The sequence below is a fragment of the Pogona vitticeps genome, chromosome 9 (genome assembly GCF_051106095.1).
Source record: "Pogona vitticeps strain Pit_001003342236 chromosome 9, PviZW2.1, whole genome shotgun sequence".
NCBI classification, from domain to species: Eukaryota; Metazoa; Chordata; class Lepidosauria; order Squamata; family Agamidae; genus Pogona; species Pogona vitticeps.
Window position 1 is genome coordinate 16,003,395 of NC_135791.1, and position 21,672 is coordinate 16,025,066.

General features: G+C 38.0%; 1 protein-coding gene across 3 annotated transcripts in view; it reads left to right on the forward strand.

The window, feature by feature from the left end:
* Nucleotides 1-385: 385 nt before the first annotated feature.
* Nucleotides 386-21,672, forward strand: part of HNRNPR (heterogeneous nuclear ribonucleoprotein R) — a 29,221-nt gene continuing 7,934 nt past the window's right edge. The window contains exons 1-8 of one of the 3 annotated variants that reach the window (XM_020810527.3): nt 386-521; nt 9,108-9,273; nt 11,497-11,615; nt 12,017-12,124; nt 13,779-13,892; nt 14,924-15,100; nt 17,178-17,313; nt 18,285-18,490. In XM_020810527.3, coding sequence (XP_020666186.1) covers nt 447-521; nt 9,108-9,273; nt 11,497-11,615; nt 12,017-12,124; nt 13,779-13,892; nt 14,924-15,100; nt 17,178-17,313; nt 18,285-18,490 — 1,101 coding nt within the window. In that variant the 5' untranslated portion in view covers nt 386-446. Of the gene's footprint in view, nt 522-9,104; nt 9,274-11,496; nt 11,616-12,016; nt 12,125-13,778; nt 13,893-14,923; nt 15,101-17,177; nt 17,314-18,284; nt 18,491-21,672 lie in introns of all 3 variants that reach the window. The other 2 variants (XM_020810526.3, XM_020810528.3) reach the window with 2 other exon arrangements.

Here is a 21,672-nt window from a genome sequence, read left to right on the forward strand (position 1 = left end):
AACTGTGTAGGTAGAGGGATTTTTAAAAGTTTTTATTACACAGAAAAGCACTGATTCTGAATCAAACATGTGTAGTCTGAAACAGTACAATCCAGTGAACAAAAAACGACACTTTAGGATCATTCCAAGTCGAACGACCAGCAAAATGCCATTGTCTCTAGGAGCGCATTGAAAAAGCGGGAAGCAGACACCTCTTAAAAAGGAAGAAAATCAATTCCCCCCCCCCCACTACCGGCGCGCCATGATCTTTTCTGTTCTGCGGATTGGTCAGGACCTTCTTCGCCACTATTGGCCACAACGCCTTCCCCATAGTTCCTCCTCCGGACTCTGATAGAGGTTTAGAGCTGCTTTTCCGAAATGCTGTTCTCCGATTGGCCATCTTGACCTTAGTCCCTGGAAACAGTTCCGGGAAACCCCTCGCGTTGCCGGGGTCGCTCTCGTCGTCCATGAGGGGAGGGAAGAAGAGGAGCGCGCGCCATTTGCAGCTGCTGCTCCAGCCGGGCCGCGCAAGTCCTGCTCCGGTGAGTCTCGCCAAGGACGCTCGGCCGAGAAACCGGGGGGGGGCGGCGGGGGGGGCGAGACATTGTGTGCGCGAGCGCGCCAGTTTCTGTCTTGTATGTGGGGAGCGTCGGAAGGCCGCGGGCGCTAGCGCGAGGCCCGAGATCTCCACCCCCCTCCTCCGCTCCTGAGGCGCCTTTTGTGGCCGCGTCGGGCTTGACGATTGCATCTGGTCGTGCAGGCCTGGCCCCTGCGACATGGAGTGGTGGTGGATGTGATGATGATGATGATGATGGGGTGAATTAGGCCCGTATTCGTATCAATGGGAGTCTCCCGTCAGGTTTTGTGTTTAATGTGGCTCGGCTTTCTGAACCAGCGTGCAGCTTTCGGCGCCGCTTTTGAGGCGTCAGTAAGTTGGTCTTCGAGACAGGATCGTCACAATCGGGATTTTGCAGAGGCCCTACAGGGAAAGAGAAGAGGGCTCCGTAGGTGAAGGGTGTTTTGTGTGCCTCTGTCTGTCCTTAGACTCGATCCCGTTAGGATTGCCTCCCACCTCTCCCCTGGATGCGGTGGGTGTGTAATAATCCACGTTTGCTAGTCTCTTACCCCAGACGGATTCCAGATTAAGTTTTATTTTAATAAACTATCTAGGGTCTTGTTTCTTATTGTTAACGGGGTCCAGTTTAGGATTTTTTTTTGGTTACTCCCTCTCTCGACAACCAGATTTAGAATTGCCGCCTTCAGAGTGCAATCGCGTTTATGTTTAACTTGGAATAAACAACAATAGAAGCCAATGTTAATTTGTGAATAAACTCACATGGGATTGATCTGCAGTCCTGCAAACTTGGACGCACTTATCACTGCCATTTGAAATTGCTGGTCCTACTTCGGAGCAAGTCTGTTTAGAGGATGGGACTGTATAACTGCAGACCTGTGCACACTTTTTCTGTTTATAAATTCCATAGGATTTAATTTTTCAACAAGTATCTATTAAGTTGCCACATTATAAAACAGAAAATCAAATCAGTCAGTCTCCATTTAGTTTGGCAGCTGCTCCCCCTGCCCAAGAGGTGACTCTGACCTTTTTAAAGTGAGATGTGCTTTTATGTGAGGTATATTCTCCCAGTTTAAAGGTCTCCATCCTAAGTAACATTTGGTTTGAACCTAATTCACTGATTTTTCATGATTTTGTCAAAATTTTAAGATTTCAAAGTGATGGTTTGTGACAAATTATGAGTTCTAGTTCATGGGACAACCATGGAGGGTGTTGACAGTTGTTGCTTCTGCTTGCTTCTACTTGATGAAGGCACTGACACTGCTTTGTACCACTAAGCAGCAGTGGGGTTGCTTAACTCTACAGTTCTACAGTTAAATTACTGTATTCTCAGTATCATTTGAGGGCCAAATAGACAAGCTAAGTTCTTTCTACATCACAAGCTCTTTCAGAGTTTTTCCGACATGTGGCACACCCTTGAACACATGAATTTTGCATAATTTGAGATACTGTAAGTAGCTTTTCATAAAACTGAAGTTTGTGATAGCATATGATCTTTTGAAGTAGTATCAGATTTTTTGTTGATTAGGTTGTGGTAGGTGGCTTGGAAACTGGCTTTGCTGCCTAGACAGATAAACTTCACACTGCTCTGGATGCTATCCTCTCTTTTGTTGAATAGTGATATATAGTTTCTCATATACCGTTTTACATCATGGTGTGGGTGAAAAGACATTTTAGAACTGTGCATGCAAATGTTGCTGCCACATAGTGTCATGCTAGATTGTGCTTTGGTTTCCTGGGGTGAAAATATTTCCTCAGTTACAATCATAGATGCATTTTTTTCTGCGTTACATTCTGCTAAACAGCAGTTGATATAACTGTGTCACATACATCTTATATTTTGGAGTTTTCATGAGTGTTCAGAACAGTTGAAATCATTCCAGTTGGAGTGTAACTTGTTTTATTAAATGCTTTATTTGTAACTTTGATAAATATTTTTAGCTTCTGAATTTTAGCAGATTTATTTCAAAAAATAGATTATACTCAGCAGTAAAAAAAAATCAACAGAAACTGCTCTGTTGATTTTTTTTACTATTGAGTATAATCTAAATTAAGAATAAAACTGTCTCTTGGTATGCTTGCAATTTTTGCTGGCCTCAGCATTATTGAATTATAAGATAATTTATTATAGTAGGTTTCTTGTTAAAAAAATTCATCAGGAATTATTTTAGTTTTTTTGAGCTGTTTGGCTGTGTTCTTAAAAAGAGCCTGAAAATTCAAGCTTGAAAAATACAAGCTCGAGAATACAAGGGATTCTTTTCTTTATGCATAATCATGTCAAGAAGAAACTGAAGTGTGTAAGTTGAAAAGTGAGGTTGCAATCCAAGATGAGCATAAGGGAGTAAGCTTTATTGCAGGAGTTGGAACCTTTGTACTTTTGGACTACAGTACCCATTCTTTGCTGTGTGGACTCTAATTGCAAATTACTATTGAATTTCAGTGAAAGTCCAAAATATCTGGAGGGCCAATAGTTTTCTAAGCCTTTTCTACTGTTGAAATCCAGTAGTAAGTTGTAAGTACAGTTGTTACATGGTGTCAAGTCACCTTTGATTTCTGATGGCCTTTTCTTTTTTTACATTCACTAAAAGTTGTTTTGGGTCATTGCTGCTTTCTGCCAGTAAAATGGTGTCATCTGCATGTCTTAATTTATTGGTGTTTCTTTCACCAATTTTCAATCCTCCATCTGATTCTAATCTGGACCTAATATACTGTAATATGTTCTGTGTACAGATTGAATGGATAAAAGGATAGAATGCACCCTTGTCTGACACCTTTGTCTGTAGGGAACCATTCTGTCTTTCTGTATTGTGTCCCAGTGGGAGTTTCTTCTCCATAATGCAGGTTATGCATCAGGACAGTAAATTATTGAGGCACATCCGGTTCTTTCAGAACAACCTATAGTTTCTCATGATCCACACAATTAAAGGCTTTGCTTTAGTCCGTAAAGCATAGACTGATCATCTTCTGAAATCCTTTGGTGCATTCCTTTAGCCAGCAGATATTTGCAATATGATGTTGAGTGCCTCTTCCTTTTCAGAATCCAGCTTGAACATCAGACATTCTTACTCTGTATAAGGTATGTTGTGACATCTTGAGCATCACTTTGCTTGTATGGGAAGTGAAAGCAAAGCACACTCTTTGGCATCTCCTTTCTTGGGGACTGGATTATATATTGAACATTGCCAGTCTGTGGATTACTGTTTTATTGTCCGTATTTGCTGCCATATTCTTATTAGGATTTTGACAGTTTCATTCTCTGTGGCCTGGAATAGTTCAGTTGGTATTCTATCTGACCCTCATGATTTATATCTTCCTAGTACTTTCAGAGCACTTTCACCTCACTTTCTAGAATTGTAGGTTCTCCATCATAGTATTCCTCTTCAAAAGAGTTTGTCACCTTTTTGTCTTTTCTATATAGTCTTCAGTATGCTCTTTCAACCTTTGTTTTATCCTGGTCAGATGTTGTGCTTCCTTGTTAGCCATTCAGCATTCTTAATTTAGGATTGCAAATTAATATAATTTATATATTTTTGATTCCTTGGTTCTTCTGGAGATCTTTCTCCCACACACATTTTTGTTCTGTTTCTTTGCATTGGTTGGTGTTTACGTGACAGCTACTGAAGAACTGCATTCAGAGTTCTGACCCTGTTTCTGTCACTTTGCTTCTTGCCTTTTCTTTACATGTTTAAATGTTTCTTCCATCACCCATTTAGGTTTTTCTTTTCTTTTTACTACAAGAATTGTCTTTTTGCATTCTTCCCTAATAATATCTTCAGTTTTGATCGACATTTTTTTAGTTCATGGTCAGTTGAGTTTAGTAATGCAGATCTGTTCTTTATACATTAAGTTCATCAGGAATGTTGTTTATATTATATTTTGGCACTGTGATCTTTTTAATATTTTTCAGTTTTACTATAGTGTTGGATATTGACAGTTCACAATCAGTACCACAGTCTGCTTTTAGTCTTGTTTTGTTGGATAGAATACAGCTTCTCCATTTCTTGCCTCCAGTTATGTAGTCTTTTTGCTTTCTGTATTGGCCATCTGGTGATGTCCACATGTACCATCTGTACAGTTGCTTGAACCATGCTTTAACCATATATTTGCAATAAACAGATTGTTGGCTTTACAGAACTGAATCATTATCCTGTTTATTTCTGGCCCTTAGGCCAAAATTTCCAGCAACATTTGGGTCCAATTTGTTTCCTGCTTTTGCATTTCAGTCACCTGTGATTATAAGCATGTCTTGTTTTGTTGTGTGATCAGTTTCCTCTTGGATGTAAAAAAACTTTCAAATTCATCTTTAGCTTTAGTAGTTGGAGCATAGACTTGAATTATGGTTATGTTCATAGGTTTTTCATGGAGTTTGATATTATTTGATAAGACCTTGAGTTATATTCCCTAAGTACCTATGCTGTATCTTGCCTCAGATCAGAGTGCAACTGGAGTAAGCCCATTGAATCAGTGGGGATTTGGTGAGTAAAGTCCTGTGTAAGTTCCACTGTGAATTTCATCTGCTGAATAGTGTAGGATTTTAAACAAGCATGTTTAGGAAGGTGCTGTTTGTGACCTTACATGAGTCCAGCCTACATCAGTGCAAGGAACATGATTAACCTTGTTGCACTTGTAAAATTATGCAGTAGTTTTACAACAGTCCTACAGTGGTACTGTACATTTTTCAGTGGTGCTCTACTCAGGTTGAGCCATGAATTAAGAGTGTCTCTTATGCATTCCCCACCCCCATCTGCCTCCCTAAATTGCATTTTACCATGTGTTTAGATTTCTTTTTGGACTAAAAGAGTGGAGAGGATTGTTAAATACATTATAAGGTAGCAAATAGATTTCATTGTGAGTTTGGGAAGAGCAAAAGTGAATAACATAATGTAGTCCAGCACTTTTATATTTATTGATGACTAGATAATGACTAGCCCAGTGGGATTGTGAGATGCTAATTTACAGGCAAATGTATAAGCAAAACTGGAAGTCTAGTTTTCTGCAGTTACTGTAGTTATTTAAGTACTATTGGAAGTTCATGGTTTATGTTTGGATTTGGCAACCAGTAACTATTATAATCTGTTGCCATCAGTTATACCTGGCATAGATCAGTATATCATAATATTGCAGTGGGCTTTGGAGACAAAAATTGATTTTTTTAGATTGAACATAGAACTTGAACCAGAGGCAAAAGTGTTTTCTTTTTCACTTACAAATGCAGTGTAAACTAAAAAAATAAGTATTTACATCTTGTTTTGATTTCTAGACTTGGGGGACAGACACATCTTCTGACTTTGGGTCTTTATCAGTTTTGAGTGCTACCAAAGTCTGGAGTCAAGGAGAAGGAGGATTGATCATGGCAACTTTATGAATATAACTATCTACTATTGGATAGTCTGTCCACTATTGATGTAACTGTAGGTAAATTACCATGTTTCCCCCCAAATAAGACAGGGGCTTATATTTTTGCTCCAAAAACGCATTAGGGCTTATTTTCAGGGGATGTTTTTTTTCATGTACAACATTTTTCATGTACAACATTTCATGTTTCATTTATAATATTTATTCAGATACAGTCATGCCCATCTTCTGGTTGCTGCACAGTGGTGGAGGGTGGGGTTTCACTTAACTGGGGCTTATTTTGGGGGAAGGGCTTATATTACAAGTATCTGGAAAAATCATACTAGGGCTTTTTTTCAGGTTAGGTCTTATTTTGGGGGAAACAGGGTAGTACATATATATCTCCAGCATCCCTAGGTTTTAGTGTAAATAGTTTATTTAGGTCTGAAGTTTGCCATACGTTGATATTTTCAGAATTAAAGTAAAAGCTGTTTGGTTATGGGGAGAGAGCATTTACTCAGTAAATGTTGAGAAAAAAATCTATACTAGCCAATTATATTTAAATATATTTCATTTTAACATGTGGCTAGAACTTTCTTTGTAGACATCAGGAAAGATGCCCTGCAAGGCAGTAGGCACTAAAACTCAATTGCAGGAGTAGTGTTGTTTGCACAGTGACAGTTAGATCTCTGGCACTAATGCTTACTTCACAAAGCCTGTATTTGATAGTAGAACACAAACTATTGCAGGTTATGGGCCTGTGTTTATGGTGCCAGCACTTGAGTGTTGTTATTTCTGGCATTGCACATAGATAAGATTTAGGAATATCTGTCTCTTTGTTAAGAATATCACTATTGGGAGGCTAACATTTAAAGTAAGAAGGTAGTGTCATTCTTCTAGGGATTTGAGCAACTTACTGTCTGTTTAATACAGTTATATCTGCCTTTTTATATTATTGAATTAGGTCAGTAAGCATGTAGTGTTTGCATATCAGAGCAATGGCCAGACACAAAATGCCTATCTTTAGCATTGTGGCTGTTTCTCATGCCCTTAGACCCTGTTCTTATTCGAATGATTTATACAAAATACATTTGTTTGCAATTATGTAATATTATTTGTGGCATTTTAATAAAAAAATTGAAAGGATGTTGAATATTGAAAGTATGTTCAGTATTATTTAAGGTGCTGCCATAGCCCCTTGTTGGTATGCATTTACTTATACGCGATTATAGATTTGAAAGTTGTGTTTTATATATAGATAAAACTTTACTAGCAGGTCAGAATTGTAGGATTTCTAAATCTCCAAATTAAAGTTCCCTTATAACTTGTTCTGAGTTGTCTTCTGGGCTAGACACTGGGATAAGTATTTTAGAAATAAATATTGATTTTAGTAAGGGAAAATATAGAATTATAGTTGTATTATCATACTTCAGGTAATGTCAGTAATTAGTTCATTTTATAAAGTTCAAGTGTGTGTCCTCACTCTTAGAAAGGTTTTGGACAGATTTCTTTATAGAATCTATATCTGTATAAGCTCTTTTCATGTTCGTGTCCTGTCTTTAGAAGAGGGTCTGGAGTTATTTTCTGATAGCTCTAAGTTTACAATGTGGCTAATCATACAGTACTACACAAATGTTAGGTTAGCCAGTCCTTTATAAATAGAGCACTGGTATACATATTTTAAATAAATTGCTTAATTTTTGAAAAAAGGTGGCATGTTGTTCCAGTCATAACAGTCAAGTGAATTGAAATGCAACTTTACAGAGATATATAGGGATCAGTATTTCAGGATGGTACAGTATTTGCAATGCTGTTGAATAGTGTGGGAAACAACTGGCTTTAGTTTTGTATGGACATTGAAACTTATGCTTTTCTTTGAATGGATTTCATTGGCATGCTCTGTAGATAAAGTATTTTATTTTATTTTATTTATACCCCGCCTATCTGGACTACTCATCCACTCTAGGCGGCTTACAACATAGTAGTATTTAGGAGAGTGGTCAGTAAAATGGATAGGTGGATTGCTCATTGGTTTAGGTATCTGGCTGGGGAACAAGAGGTTGGGAGTTTGATTTCCTGCTGTGCCTCCTTGTAGGTTTTTCATACTTTGTGTTAGAACAGTGAGGTGGCATCAGCTACTGTACAAGAATCTCTTCTGGACAATTCTGTCTTGCTTTTAATGAGTGCTTCTGTCTGTATGGTTGTCTTCAAGTTATTTCTAGTTTTTAAAGGACTAGTTTTAGTGATCAGTACTTTAAAAGTCTTTGAAAAGTATTCAGTGTACTGTATCTATTTTAAACTTAATTTGTATGGTCTAGAAAAGTCAGGAGTGCTTGGTCGGTTTGCTAATCACTGCAACCATCTTTTTTCCTTAAGTTGTGGTTTATATCAATTTTGCTATGGTGGCTGAAAATAAAACATCACTTAATAGTTTGTTAGAAAAGTGCACAGAAATTGTTTGAGAAGATAGTGGAATTATTTATCCATATGTTTGCAGCGTGCTGACTTTCTCATCAAGTTTTTCTTACTGATGTGGGAAACTGAATATGCTGGCTTTTGTTTATATCTTTCATTTGAACTCTACTAATCTGGAGCACAGTGTTGTCCTCTATTAAGCAGAGCTTAACACAAGTTCATTTTCCTGATACGTGACATGCATTTTGTTTATTGACTTGTGCACAACCTAATATGGCATGTTCCTTTTTTCAAAAAAGGTGTTCTGAAAAACAACGTGTTAAGGCAGCATGGCTTGGGTCTCTTATGTAACAAAATGATGGGTTTGAGGGAAGATATGGAAGCAGGCCAGAAAACTATGGGAAAGATGGAAAGCAAGTATTGACATTTGTATACTTAGCTGCCCTGCAGGCTTTTGTATGGGATACATTGATCTCAAGTCTCTTTGAGACCAGGGGAATAATGGCAGATGTTTGTGCATTTCAGTATACCCACCACCAGAATGACATCACAAAAATTAATAATGGAAAAGTGAAAATTAGATTTAGTGTACATGAAATGCTTAAAATTTTGTGTCATTCCATGTACATGTTCCACAATATTTTAGGACTGTACTTTTTATTTCATTTAGGTGAGCTGCGCTTTAAATATAGGTTTAATGCAATCAGTTGCAGCATGTTTACAAATTAGTTTAGATAAATGCATTGTCCTACAAATTAGTTATTTCTGGCTTTATGTAATATAGCTCCTGAATTTTTTCCAGCAGCATAATAAAATGGCTAATCAGGTGAATGGTAATGCGGTACAATTAAAAGAAGAGGAAGAACCAATGGATACTTCCAGTGTAACTCACACAGAACACTACAAGACACTGATAGAGGCAGGCCTTCCACAGAAGGTGGCAGAGAGACTTGATGAAATATTTCAGACAGGTATAATATGCATTTCTTGTTTCTGATTGGTTATGAAAGTGAAGGCAAACCATTTTCAAATTTTTTAGGTTTCAAAGTTGAAAAATGCTGTATTTTCACTGTGTAGCTTTAAATGTATGCTGCTTTCACTTTGAGGTCAAATTGGGATTGACATATGTTGACAGTATCTTAGGTCTTTAGGACATGTAAATTTTTCATAGACTCTCATAAATCAAAGTAGACATTCCAGCCTATTAAATTAAAACTTTTCTCTGTAAATAATAATTTGCTTCTATTTTCTACCCCCACTAGTATGTAATGATTGTGTTAAACATTTTATATTTCATACGTGGCTTATTGAGAGAAATAGCTTGCTTGGCTTACTTGAGGCTATATTTGAATTCTAGTCGGTATGTGAATTCTATGTCTGTGTAGCTCCTAGTGGAGAGCTCAATACATTTTAGTTGTTACACTGATGTATCTAGTTTAACAATATTTGTTTCAATTAATGTTTTATTTTTGTGTAGAGGAAGTGATTTTGTGTATTCTAAAGAGAGAGAGTGAGAGAGTATTTATGTTCTACTTTAGGAAACACATAATTTTTGGTGTGGAATAGAAACTTCCTCTTCCTCTTTAGCATGCGTGTTGTGAACATATTGATACATAAATGATACTTCATGCCCTTCATTGGCACAATTTAGTTCATCTGTTTTCCTTAAATCATTCTAAATGATCTGCAAGTCTAGGGCCATTCAAAATAATACCATACCTGTCTTCATTATGCTGATATTTTTGCTCATGTGGCTGGTCTGTCTTGAATGACAATCCTAATGAGTGCCTGCCAGTTATATTTTTATTTCATCGGAGAGACACTCCTCTAAGTCTGTACCATGCTGATTTGCACTCAGTGGCTTGAGTTTAGATGTCTGAAAAAAAAAAAAAAGGATGTGCAGGACTTTAGAATAAGTTGCACTCCAGTGTCATGAGGAGTATCATACTTACCTAAAAGTTAAAGTTCATTAATATTAAACATTATCTAGTAATAAAAAATATTGTAGAAATATATTTTCATGTGCAAAGTTTTACCCCATCGGATCTTGTTAGTTCAGATGACTACATAGTTCACCTTGAGGCTGAACTTTATTATGTTAGTTTGCTGGGTTATCCCTGTACAAAAGATGCAGCTGCTTTCAATATGCAGAATCTATGCAGAAGTGCAGGCTCTGTGTACTGCTGTTTTGAGTGTTTCAAAGCAAGGACATTTTCAGAGGTCAGTAAAATCTAGAAACATTGAAAAAATGCTCTGTATTTATTGGAAAGCATATGGAAAGCCCAGCATCTTACCATTTAATACTGTTGAAACTAGCAGTGGTGTACAGTGTTCAGATGTCTGCTGCAAACTGTAGAATATGGAAGTACATATAAATCTTTTGATGTGTACATCTCAGAATTGGTCCTACTGTGTGTAGGTCTGTACTGTAGAGCTAATATTTATGTAACTGACGTACATAACAGGGCTCGAAATAATGTTGCTGGCTGGAAAGTAGTGACACATGAGTATTTTAATAATTGTATTCTGTCAAGTCATGATTTATAGTGACCCTTTCCAGGGTGTCCTGGGTATAAAGTACTCAGAAGTGGGTTTTACCATTCCCTTTTTCTGGGAGCACTTCTGGAACTGCAGTTTGCCCCATGACCACGTACCTAACTGACTGAGTTATCCAGTCTATTCTACTCTACTGTAGGCAGAAAAGAAATGAAATCCCCAGCCACTGTAATATGTGCCAGTTATAGATGTGTGGAAATTTCGTCAGTTTGGTTTTTTGTTTTTGTTTTTTTTAAGTGGGGCACTGGAGGGGTGGTGCTGTATATGTTACTCCAACAGCTGTTGTAGTACACTGTGGTTAGATTATGTTCAAAGAGGCGTAATGCATAGTTTGTGATTGTTCCATTCTAAAGGGAAAAAAACAACTTTAAACCTCTGAAAACAGATCTTTTGGTAATGTGAGCCAGAGCTCATTATTTCAAACCCTGATATGTAGTGGTATTTTGTGCAGAAAATATTCCCAACATGTCTGAAACAATTACATTTTTAGATGTAATTTTTAGTCTATATTAGTTAGCATTACTTACTTAGTTCAAATTATTTTAATTCTGGCAAAGTAGTGTAAATGTTTTAGACTAACTTTTCTTTGTATAATTCAATGGGAATCTGTAACTTTTTTCTATTTTTAATTTTTTTAGGATTGGTAGCTTATGTTGATCTTGATGAAAGAGCAATAGATGCTCTTAGAGAATTTAACGAAGAAGGAGCCCTCTCTGTGTTACAGCAGTTTAAGGAAAGTGACCTGTCGCATGTACAGGTAAGGTAAGAGCTCCTGTGATGTGAACAAATAGGTTCACTAGTGTTGTTTCTAACTTGAACATAATGTGCAACCACAACTGTAGTAAGGTAGAAATACCTTTTCCAAACTTGTCACAAAATGTCTTTGTGGATAATTGTTAAGAGTGTACTTCTCAGGCACTGAATTTAAAGCCTGAAGTTGCATGCCTAAAGTAAAATCTCTGCATTTATGTTTTATGTTAGCTTGATGAGTTGGATATTGATGTGCTGATTTGTTTTCAAGAAATTGTATTATGTGGTTTGTCCTCAAGGACGCTGTTTATTTGAACTAACTGCCTGTATTAGGTGTTATACCATTTTGGGGGTTTCAGTTGTTTCCTATATTTTCTTGTTGAATTATTTCATAAATTGTATCTACAGAACAAAAGTGCATTTTTATGTGGAGTTATGAAGACTTATAGACAGAGGGAGAAACAAGGAAGCAAAGTACAGGAATCAACAAAGGGGCCAGATGAAGCAAAGATTAAGGTAATATATGCATATGCCGAACAAATAACTGCCCTAATGAATTTCTGTGTGCAAACTGTTTTCAGGACTTGTAGTGGAGTAAAGAATAGTATTTCGAATTAAAGTTCCCATTCTTTGATAAATCATTATTTAGACATGTAGATTTATAAAAGGAAAACCATTTATGATTCATTTGTAGGAGAAAATTGTGCTTCTAACTGTGTTGCAAAATTGTGTTATGTTTATATAAATGTTGTTAAACATGGAGCTGTTCTACAGTGTAGTTAGAATACTTCGCCCAGTGGCATAGTTATTTGCCTTTTTTCTGTGTCATGAACAATGTTTGCTCTGATTTTCCACTAGTGCTGGGTGGGGGCCCTGTGCACTCAGGGTTCCTGCTGTGACTGGAAGCAAATGAAAGCAACACTGGCTTAGCTGTGTGGTACTGATGCAGCGCTGCACAGCTTAGAGGGGAACATTGCTCATGAACCATGTTCATATATCATAGTCTTAGTATGTCTGGAGGGAGATACCTGTGTTGCTCTTATAGTCCATAGAGAATGGAAGGATATAGCATTGATCTAAAAAGGTAAAGGTAAAGGTTCCCCTTGACAATTTTTGTCCAGTCGTGTTCGACTCTAGGGGGTGGTGCTCATCCCCGTTTCTAAGCCATAGAGCCATCGTTTTGTCTGAAGACAATCTTCCATGGTCACATGGCCAGTGCGACTTAGACACGGAATGCTGTTACCTTCCCACCGAGGTGGTCCCTATTTATCTACTTGTATTTGCATGCTTTCGAACCGCTAGGTTGGCGGGAGCTGGGACAAGCGACGGGCGCTCACTCCGTCGCGTGGATTCGATCTTACGACTGCTTGGTCTTCTGACCCTGCAGCACAGGCTTCTGCGGTTTAGCCCACAGCGCCACCACGTCCCTCAGCATTGATCTAGTGTATTGCTATTTCTATCTCTCTGTCAGTGGCACAGCACATCTGTGGGGAGAAAGCTGGCAACCATAGTGGAAATTGCTAAAGACTGTCCTTCATGCTGATACAGTGATACCAGAGAGAGGCTAGGGTTGGGTATCTCAGAAAACATTGTTTCCTTGTTCTAATGAGTGCGAAACTACTGTCAGAATAATTCAAAAGTAAGGGCAAAGTGCTGATCTGCATAAGCACAAATCACTTGCACATGCTCTGAAGCCCCCAATGACCTCTGCTGCTGTTCACCAGTGGTATTCTGCCCTTTGCATATGGAAGGTAAGTTGCATCCCTTCCTAATTGGTGCTGGGTTCAAGTTACTGTAGTACAGTAGATATTATGTTATGGGTTATGACCCACTTCACTGTTGATGTGGAATGTGAATCTTTTAAAACAGACCTATTATCTTTGTATTACGGCCTGCCAGGTACTTGAAAACATCTGTCTTTGTCATCCTGGCAGGCAGCAGGAAGAGGAGCTTTCTCTGTGTGACTGATGCACTGCATTTCTTTTAATGAGTCGTCAGATTTTGCAGACTTGTTGTAGACTATGAAACAGTGATGTAAACCTTGGATATACCAGAAGGACTATTGATAGGGCTCTCTGATATGTTTTTCAGTCTTGGTAAGTAATATGTGGATATGTTATCACACATGCTATAAAATGTTCTACTTTTAATCCCCTCTTTTAAAATTCAGGCTTTGCTAGAGAGAACTAGTTATACTCTGGATGTGACCACAGGCCAGCGGAAATATGGTGGCCCTCCTCCAGATACTGTCTACTCAGGCTCCCAGCCTGGCATTGGCACAGAGGTTTGTATGTGCAGCTTGTATGCATTTTAAGATTCTGTTACTTAAAAACTACTCCAATCCTGATTGTACTTAATAAATGGGTATAGATGCTTATTTGCTTTCAGAATTTGCTATTTATGATTATTGAATATTTTTTGTACCTGAATGCTGACACTAAAGACAAAGTAGTATCTTACTGTGCTCGAAACTTTGCACCTCTCCCAGGCCATGATCCTCTGGGTAGCCTTTCCCTTCATGGGCAAAGTAATCAAATGGGTAGTGGCAGGTCAGCTCCAGCAGTACCTGGAAGATGGGAAATCTCAACCAGTCTGGGTTCAGGCCATGACAAGGTACTGAGACTACACTGGTCATGCTGCAAGATGATCTTTTAAGGGAGGCTGATGGGGGGGGTGGGATCTTCCCTGTTGGTGCACCTTGATCTCGCAGCGGCTTTCAATTCTGTCAACCGTGGTATCTTCCTGAACAGGCTGTCAGAAGTGGAGCTTGGGAGATTGGCTCTTAGCTGGTTCCGGTCCTTCCTGGAGGACCATATTTAGAGAGTCCAGCTTGGGGATGAACTATGAGTCCCCTGGACCCTCAATTGTGGAGTGCCCCAGGGGCCCTCAGTATCCCCAGTACTGTAGTTCTAGGAAAAGTGGATTTTGAAGCTAATGAAAATCGGGCAACATTATATACAGTACAGTTACTTTCTTTTTGAAGAAAAAATGTTTACCCATCCCTATATTGTAACATTGTGGCAGAGTGAGCCTTCAGCTTGCTTTGTCAGCCACCTGGCCCCACTTTAAAGAAGCCAGAGTTCCTGATGATTTCCAGTTAGTATGATGGTTTGTTTGATCACATCTTAGTGAGAATAAGTGACTAGTTTCATATGCAGGTGTATTCTTAGTCCATAGTCTAAGCAAACCCAGGGCAGTGTTGAATTTGGATTTGTTGAATATTCACTGTTTCCCAGATCACTCCATATTATTAACAGAATGAAAAGATAAATTAAAATTCCCTTAGCTTTCTTAGTAATTTTTTTTGTTACTTAGGTTTTTGTTGGCAAAATTCCTAGAGACTTGTATGAAGATGAATTGGTGCCGCTCTTTGAGAAGGCAGGTCCAATTTGGGACCTTCGGCTTATGATGGATCCTCTTTCTGGCCAGAATAGAGGCTATGCTTTCATCACTTTTTGCAGTAAAGATGCAGCACAAGAAGCTGTGAAATTGGTGAGTATTCTTTCAAAATGATAAATATGTTGCTGTGTTGTATATGGTTAGAGAGAAGGAATTAATATATGGCCTCTTCTCTCTCTCTTTTCAACTAATGTTCTATTTTTATTAGTTTACAATCACATATTTAAAGTGTAGAATATTAAGTATGTAGCACCTTGTCATACGGTTTTCTACCATCTCTCTAGGCCAGCCAGCATAGCTATAAATTTCTTTTCACCACATTCTCTGCCAGGTGTACATCTCAATTTAACTGTGTCATTTACTGGGTGTTGATAAAGGCAATTCTGTTTATTAGTAGATTTAGGACCTTGCTTCATAGAGTTCTGATTGTAACCTTCTTCATACTACTGTGTGAACTTAACTTCCTTGTCAGGCAAATTTTAGTGGGAAATATATATTTGGTAAGAACTCTCAGAATACTTCACCACTGGCTGTGCTATTTTATGGGCCATGTAGTTTGTTCTGGCTTTGGCTTGTGGGCAGTATTCCCTTATTTACAGAGTTTGGCTGAAAGCAAATGGGTTTGAAGCACTGGGGTGACTATGCAGGCCTGATGCAGTGCTGCGTACCTGCACAGCATAGAGAGAACATTGCTTGTGGGACATGTCGCTCAAAACATCAGAATAGCACTTGGGTGCCTCCCTTTGTGATGTAGATTCTGCTTAGAGTTAGGATGTGGTCAGTCACCAGAGACTTCTAAAACGTAGCTGTAATGGGATGTGAATGAAGATGACTGCCTGAAAGGGAGGTAGCACACGGTGGAAATTAACATCAGTTTTCACAGTGCAGAGAAGTGGGGCCTCCCAAAGATTTGTCACAAGACTAACGTTAGTTATATTTCATAAATTATCTAGAGTCAACAGTAACTGCGCTTTAGCCATAGCATCAGGTAAAGCCAAATTGGGATTTTACGAAGAAGACATCAAAGAGCTCTCTTGAAACAGAATCATTTGGATGAGCAAATAAAAAATTAAATTTTATAGTGCAGTTTTATTTGTTGTAGGTACTCAGGACTTTTAAAAAGACATTATTTGGTTAGCCTATCTGCTAGTTCTCTTTTCCCATTTGTTGGTGAAGGAAAATGAGGTACAATAAAGGATGGAAAATTGAGAAGATATAGCAGGGACTTAATTAAAATGTCTTTGGGAATAGAATACCAGTTTTTTGAAGATAGTATTAGTATCATCTTGGCATTGCCTTATATTACTTTAGTCAGTTTCTTCATCAATGTACTGGTAACTTTGGCTGTGATACCTAAGAATCTGACCTGTTGTTGCTACTAGTAAGTTTTCCAAGGACATTTAGTTTCTAACTGCTGAGGGTAAAGTTGTACTAAAATACAGTGGTGCCTCACTTAGCGATGTTAATCGGTGCAGCAAAAATCGCCGCTAACCGAAAACATCGCTAAGCGATTTTTAAAAGCCCATAGGAATGCATTGAAACCCCTTCAATGCGTTCCTATGGGCAAAAAACTCACCTTTAAGCGAAAATCCTCCATATGGTGGCCATTTTCGCTGCCCAGTATGCGAGGAATCCGTCCCAAAGCACAGCGGATGGCCATCTTTTTTTTCTGGTGGCCATTTTGGAACCACCGATCAGCTGTAGGAAAAAGATCGCTATGCGATAATCGGTAAGCGAAACAGCTTACCGATCATCGCAAAGCGATTTTTTCCTATTTAAAACATCGCAATGCGATCGCTTTTTCGATCGCAAATTCTTCGTTGTTAAGCAGTTTCGTCGTTAAACGGGGCGCTCGTTAAGCGAGGCACCACTGTATTTTCATTTCTGGTTCAGCAAAGTAACTTTATTAATTGAATTATTAATTGAAAACCCCTGTAGAAAGTATATGTTAAAGAGGAAAAATCTAAGTCAGCAACAGTTATGAGACTGATGTTGGGAAGGGAACTATACCCTGTTGGAAATCCTAAATTTTGCTCTCTATACAAAAATTGTGCTTTTTCCAGCAACATTGTATTTCTAGATCTTCTGAATGGGGCTTTCCTTCAACTAATTAAAAATTCAAACATAAAGCTAACTGTACACATGCCCTTTTTCCTTTTTCCCTCACCAGTGTGACAACTATGAAATCCGTCCTGGTAAACATCTTGGTGTATGTATTTCTGTGGCTAACAATAGGCTGTTTGTAGGATCAATTCCCAAAAACAAGACAAAAGAAAACATATTAGAGGAGTTTAGCAAAGTCACAGGTAAGAATTTTAGTACATAGCCAGTGTTACAATAGTTTATAATTTATAGCTAACTAATGTAATCAGTAAGCATATATCTTGTGTTGCTGCACTTATTTCCAAATGGAATCCCTTATGAATACACAGTGGAAGTGAAGAACAGATTTAGGGAACTAGATTTGGTGGACAGAGTGCCTAAAGACTGTGGATGAAGGTCATAACATTGTACACGAGGCAGCAACAAAAACCATCCCAAAGAAAAGGAAATGCAAGAAAGCAAAGTGGCTGTCCAACAAGGCCTTACAAATAGCAGAGAAGAGAAGGGAAACAAAATGCAAGGGAGATAGGGAGAGTTACAGAAAATTGAATGCAGACTTTCAAAGAACAGAAAGGAGAGACAAGAAGGCTTTAAATGAACAGTGCAAAGAAATAGAGAAAAATAATAGAAAGGGGAAAACCAGAGATCTGTTCAAGAAACTTGGAGATATTAAAAGAACATTTTGTGCAAAAAAGAACATGGCAAAGGACAAAAATGGTAGGGACCTAGCAGAAGCAGAAGATATCAAGAAGAGGTGGCAAGAATACACAGGAATTATACCAGAACAATCTGGATATCCAGGACAACCCAGATAATGTGTTTGCTGACCTTGAGCTAGACATCCTGGAGAATGAAGTCAAGTGGACCTTAGAAAGCATGGCTAACAACAAAACCAGAAGAGGTGATGGTGGAGGTGGTGATGGCATGTCAGTTCAGGTTTTTGTATCTCTTCAGTGCTGCAAGAAAGCATGACTTTGACCACCTCTGTGTTAGGAAGGTTATCACATATGAAAAGTAGATTTGTGAACATTCAGAAAAATTCCACTTATATTGCTAGAACTACTTAGGATGTAAATATATTTTGGTGCTATAGCCATTGATCTAAAGATGATAAAGCATCTTTTGTTTTCAATTTGAGTCCTCTGTGTCACATCCAGGTGTTTTGCTCTTACAGAGGGTTTAGTTGATGTAATCTTGTATCATCAACCTGATGACAAAAAGAAGAATCGGGGGTTCTGTTTCCTGGAATATGAGGACCATAAATCAGCTGCTCAAGCTCGCCGTCGCCTAATGAGTGGAAAAGTAAAAGTTTGGGGAAATGTTGTTACTGTGGAATGGGCTGACCCAGTAGAGGAACCAGATCCAGAAGTTATGGCAAAGGTAATAAATCTGAGGCTCTAATAACTACATTAAAATCTTGACGAAGAAGATTTTCTTTTTTCGTATTATCTGTAGAATGTAGGTGCCACATTCATTTTTTAAAACTGTCCACTCACTTTGTGAGTCTGCATTTTTATACAAGGACCGAAAAAAAACCTGAAAAAAGTTCTAACATTTTGTACTCCTAAATTACAGGGCATTCTTAAACTACCATCAGCACCGTTGTTGAAAAGGTGGCATTGTCTTTCCTGTGCATATCATATTGAATAAAATTATCCGTTCAATCGTATCTGACCTTCGATGATTCCATGAGCCAGCTCCTCTCTCTCTCTCTCTTTTTAAAAAATATATAACAAAATCATAAATGACAAATAGAATCACAACTCAAATATACAGTGTAACGCACCACCATTGAGAATATAAATATTTATGTAATTTATATTATAAATTATTTAATTTATATTTAAAAAATTAAAGAGTGTTTGTATACACATACATATATATACATAGACACACACAAACACACACGTCAATTTGTTTCATCTCAATTTAGATTTTTATATTAAGTGTGCGCACACAAACATGCACACACACACACCAATTTGTTTCATCTTAATTTATATTATATGGCCCATATCTTTCCAAAAATATAATGATTCTTGCATTGCGGTATATCCTTTATGTTTTTTTAAATATGTATTCTATTACAGCTTCTTTCAGTTTATATTTTGGCCAGTATCTGCTTTGACTACATCCAACCAACAGTTCTTTGGTGTCCTCATTGTCTTTTCCACTGACAATTCCAAGCATAACGTCTTTCTCCAATGATGTTGATCTCATGACATGGCCGAAATAACTATGTCTGGATTTTGTTACTTTGCCTTCGGGTGACATGGCTGGTTTTATGTGTTTCAGCAGTTCTTTATTCATTATCTTTGCATTCCATGGAATGTACAAGAGCCTTCTCCCACACCATAACTCAAAAGAATCAGTTTTCCTTCTGTCCATCTTCTATAAATTTCAGTGCCTGTAATTTATATTCTTCTCCCTGTATTTTTAACCCTCTTTATGTTTTTGTTAACCCTGATTTGCTCATTGAGGATTTTCAGTGAGAGTAGAAATAATAACGGGCAGCCCTGTCTTGTCCTTTCTGTATTTGAATGTCTTTTGTAAAGTTTCCATCAATTTTGATTTTGGGTTTTTGTTTAGTGTAGATTTGTTGTTTAGTCGTTCAGTCGTGTCTGACTCTTCGTGACCCCATGGACCAGAGCACGCCAGGCCCTCCTGTCTTACACTGCCTCCTGGAGTTGGGTTAAATTCATGTTGGTTGTTTTGATGACAGTATAGTATAGTCTTTATTAACATGATAAATCTTTCCCCCATGTCGCAAACACGGGTCCAAGAACACACGTGTAAGCTTGGACAGAGAGCAATCAGGAGTTTGCACATGCTAAAATGGGCTGAAAGAGTCCAATTCAGCTAGCCATGCTACAACACTCCTTCTCGCAGGTCTGCCCACATAAGAACACCCTGGTACTCTCAGATATTATTGTGAAAAGGTCAAGTGGGTTTTGTAGTCCTTAGACTTAACTTGCACCACTGACAGGACTCTAAGTAAGCTAGGCCGAGGCAGCACTCTCAGATGACCCTATGACAAGTGTACTGTTCAGAAAACCAATTGAGTTTTATAATCTTTATTTTATTAAAGAAAAGGCATGTTACTAAGTATCAGAGCCAAATTAACCCAAAACAAATAAACTAGCATTGTGCTGTTTAGTTACACAGATGTAGTGAGGCAAAGAAAACATGAAAAATAGAAAAGTATTCAAAAAGCCAAAAAGCCATTAAAAAGAATAAAAACAGTTCCAGTACAAGAAATCATTAGTAAAAACAAAATAATCCATGTAGGTCATAACAAGGCTATAGTCCTCAGTGATACTATAGAATAAAAATCCCTTAACAAAAGTAAAAATCCCTTATATGTCCCATAGTCCTTAGAAAAGTAAAATCCAGTAAATATACCATAGTCCTTACAAAATTACAAGAGCATAGTCCATACGGAGTATTCCAAGAAAAGAAGTCCATAAAGAATATTCCATAGAACAGTCCATTGAAAATAGTTCATGCACAATCCTTAGGAAAAATCCCATAAGTCCAAAAGTAATCCAGCAAAGCATAGGAACCAGTCCATGTAGGTAGGCCACCAGCCTGTCTCGAAAGACATTAGGGTGAGTCACAAATGGCTGAAGAGTAGGTCACGAATCACTGAAAGGTCGGTCTTGGAAAGACAATGTCTATAGGCAAAAAGTTCCTTTTTCAAGAGTAACTGGCAAGGGCTTAATGCACCTTCCCACGATGTCATCCAGTCAGAGTTCGTTACTAGGCAAACAGTCCTGTTACATCACATGACTTCCTTCCCATACGCACCAGATGTTATTTGGGTTTTCTGTGGTTTATCAAAGAGTCACAACAATTCCCATCTATCTAATCACACAGAGTCCTTTCTCAGGCCTTCAGAATAACATTCTCTCTGCTCGCCTAGAAAACAATTTGTCAGCATAGCACAGATACTATATACAAAGAAACAAAATGGAACCTCTCTGGCTCACTTCATAATTACAAAACCCATATGCCTTAAAAAATTTTAACTCAAAAACCCATCTCATCACATCCATCAGGTCTAGTTGCTGTATCATAAAGTTCCAGTTCAGATTGTCAAACGCCCTTTCTGCATTTAAAAAGATCATAGCCATTGGTTTCGGTGGATGCACTTCATAACATTCCAATATTTTTAGAATCATTCTAAGATTATTTCTCATTTGTCTCTTTGGAAGGAAGCTGGATTGATCCTCATGAACTATTTGTGAAAGAACCTTTTTCAGTCTGGTTGCTAATATTGTAGCATAAATTTTATAATCCACATTTAGGAGTGATACTGGTCAGTGTGTAGCCTGCATAATTAACTTGTAAACCGCCCAGAGAGTGCTTGAAGCACTATGGGGTGGTATATAAGCAGCATGCTTTGCTTTTTTTGCTTTTATAGTTTTTATTTCCACAGCAATGGCTCCCTCTTTGTGAATGGTGGTAATTAATGCTTCTGTTGGTGGGATTATCCCTTCTTGATCTATAGCTTTTAGTAGTTTCTTATATGGTCTAAGTAGTATATCCTCAAAAGATTTGTA